The 2,987-nt window shown below is 35.5% G+C and overlaps 2 protein-coding genes across 3 annotated transcripts in view; both read right to left on the reverse strand.

Moving 5' to 3' along the window:
* Nucleotides 1-1,133, reverse strand: part of LOC106528701 (zinc fingers and homeoboxes protein 1) — a 12,329-nt gene extending 11,196 nt beyond the window's left edge. The window contains exon 1 of one of the 2 annotated variants that reach the window (XM_014023939.1): nucleotides 788-1,133. The gene's annotated coding sequence lies outside the window, so the exon portion shown is untranslated. The remainder of the gene's footprint in view (nucleotides 1-787) is intronic. The other variant, XM_014023938.1, reaches the window with a different exon arrangement.
* Nucleotides 1,134-1,555: 422 nt separating this feature from the next.
* LOC106528693 (ATPase family AAA domain-containing protein 2) overlaps nucleotides 1,556-2,987 on the reverse strand; it is a gene marked incomplete at its 5' end in the record, with an annotated part of 24,743 nt that continues 23,311 nt past the window's right edge. Inside the window, 2 exon segments of the mRNA XM_014023926.1 lie at nucleotides 1,556-1,972; nucleotides 2,333-2,461. Coding sequence (XP_013879380.1) covers nucleotides 1,940-1,972; nucleotides 2,333-2,461 — 162 coding nt within the window.

Raw genomic sequence — 2,987 nt, forward strand, 5'->3', positions numbered from 1 at the left:
GGCATCAAGCATGCCTAAACCATTGTTTGAAGTCATCAACAAGAATAGTGGAGCTACTCATTACTGAGTCCTTTTTTTTGACACTTTGATTTCTGTTTTTGGGGGGAAGGGGGTTCAGGGTTTGTTTTTGTTTTGTTTTGTTTTGTTTTGTTTTTGAGCTATGGTCTTAAACTTTTGATCAGCTGAAAAATCAGGTTTGAGTGCAAATGCAGTTTTCAGAAAATTCCCTGCTTGTCTCTTGCACTGATTTCTTCTTTTAACATTGTGAAGCTCTACTTAGAACCTTCTGAAGATCCAATAGTGCAAAATGCAAATTTTTGCACTTTTTTGACTGGTCTTAAGATTTTGATCAGGAGTGTATCTGCAGTAAAAACAAAGTGCCTAAATATACTATTTTAAAGCAGTGAGGTATTGAAAAGGCACTGGTCTATCATAATACAGAGGTTCAAAATGTAGAAAACAAAAGYCTCTATCAATAACAACCACAGTATTTCTACATTTGACACTTCCTGCTGGTAAATGTGGGACTAGTTTCATTTCAGCATGTGTTGTAGGTCCAAGTCCTGAAGAACATCAACTTCCTGTCGACCACAGAAATCACGTCATCCGACACAATAAGCGCCAAAATGTCCCGTCTTTCTCTCTCTGATAAACACCAAGAGCAACAACATCCTCCCAGCTAACATTAGCTGTTTCAACTATGTGACAAAGAAGAGCCAAGTCCATCAACAGCGTCCCGGTCAAGAGGCAGGATGCAGGTTGACACTTGCCAGCTCCGTGTGTTTACCTGCTGAATCCGCTCTCGTTTATTTGCATGCCGGAGTAGTTAGCTAGCTGGTAGCTGTTGTGTAGCATCTGTGTGAATGTCTGTTGATACGCAGTCCTTCCGCCTTTTGCCCAGTTTCACCGAGGAGCCCATCTGCCTCAGCCGGACAGAGAGCTACTCTGACGCCCGAGCTCGTCACTGACTACCGTCTTGTTAGCTGCGGGTTCCGTTAGCCTTGCTTCGGCATGCATTGTTGGTACTGCTTTCCTACAGAAAAGGACAGTTTCGTAAAAAGAGGCACCGATAGTTCACCGAATGCAACCATTTTTTCGAAGCTATGCTGAAAGCTAGCAATGCCGGATGACCGCATCCGTTTCATACCCTTCAAAGTAAAAGCATTGACAATTTATCCGCATCTTTTATAAAGCAAACAAAGAACATTAATGTTCAGTTTGCGCTAAGAGCTAAGAGAAAATACTTAACATATGTGAGCTTTTGTTATGGGGATTATTAAACTCATTATAATGAACCATACCCGTTTCTTTAGATACTATTTATACTTTAGATTTATTTTGAAGGCAACCGGAAATATTAATTGGCGTGATGACTTACGTGATAACTTTTTTTAACGTCATGGTAGACGGTTCATGAACGTCTTTACGTCACGCTGCGCACCAACTGTGAGGCGTCAGATTGTGAAAAGGTAGAAATCAAGCATTTAAAGTATGAATTATAATCAAAACAATAAAAACACAGCGTCAAAAAAAAAAAACAATTTAACAATGAACATAGATCTTCAAAACTGTTTATTTAAACAAACATTATTAAGCTTTAATGTTGTGCACTAAAGAGCTCTAATCTATAACACATCTTTAATTATAAGTATCTTGAATTTAAATTGCAGCTTTTTTCATAATTTATGAGCAARACAAAAGATACAATAAATACTGAAAAACGTGTTAAATTGCTACTGCACTCAAAACACCATCCTTATTATAGCACGTCATCATAAAAGTGTCACTGCAAGATTATACGCATACGGAAATACGAAAGAAATGAGATAAAAACTGACAAAGTGCTTTAAATATTGAGGTATTTAAAACTTGTGTTCTTGGGTATGAATGTACAAAGGCAATAACAACTTTAAATTTAATCAGGTTTCATTGTGGGTGTTCAGGAGAAGCTGTCGATCGCTGACTTCATTTCCTAGAAAACACAAAAAGACAAAAAAATAATTAATTTATAAAACAAACCACAAACTTTTTGTTAAACTAGCTTTTATTTTGCAACGTGAAAGTTCATGAATGCATATATACAAACCTAATCTAAAGGGATTTGTGTTAATCTACTTGTCGCTTTTTTATAGATATTTCTTAAAAACACTGCAGGTTTGCATATTTTTATGAAACAGAATCACTGAAAGTTCTTATTTTAGTCACTAAATAAGCCTAATTTGTTCTTCTAATAACAGAAGGCTGTGTTTATGAAYTTTTAAACTCGGTTAAAGACATTTAACAGATCCTGGATCTGTTGACAGCTAACAGGAGTTTTGTCTGGTTGCCGTACCTTCACAAGTTCAGTCTTATTGYAGTTATTCCTGTGCCTGTAGATGCACTGAGCCAGAAGAGCATAAAGCTTCTCCAGTGGCTCCACCTCAGCCCCGTCTGTTTTAGCCACAGCTCTGTTCAGCAGTTCCTGAAAAACAAAGAATAAAGCCACACAAAAACAGGTTTACCGCTCTGTACACCGCCAGCTTCCTGTTTAAGTTCGCGGTGCACCAGTACACCACTCCCCACCAAAAGAAAAAAACAAACTGCAGTGTTGTATAAAGTATCTCAAAGTGATACTTGAGTAAAAGTACAAGTATCTTATCATAAAAATACTTTGATAAAAGTTAAAGTCTTCTCTAAAAATATTACTTGAGTAAAAGTCTTAAAGTATCTTATCATAAAAATACTTTGATAAAAGTTAAAGTCTTCTCTAAAAATATTACTTGAGTAAAAGTCTTAAAGTATCTTATCATAAAAATACTTTGATAAAAGTTAAAGTCTTCTCTAAAAATATTACTTGAGTAAAAGTCTTAAAGTATCTTATCATAAAAATACTTTGATAAAAGTTAAAGTCTTCTCTAAAAATATTACTTGAGTAAAAGTCTTAAAGTATCTTATCATAAAAATACTTTGATAAAAGTTAAAGTCTTCTCTAAAAATATTACTTGAGT

Source organism: Austrofundulus limnaeus, unplaced genomic scaffold (assembly GCF_001266775.1).
Source record: "Austrofundulus limnaeus strain Quisiro unplaced genomic scaffold, Austrofundulus_limnaeus-1.0 Scaffold397, whole genome shotgun sequence".
Lineage (NCBI taxonomy): Eukaryota > Metazoa > Chordata > Actinopteri > Cyprinodontiformes > Rivulidae > Austrofundulus > Austrofundulus limnaeus.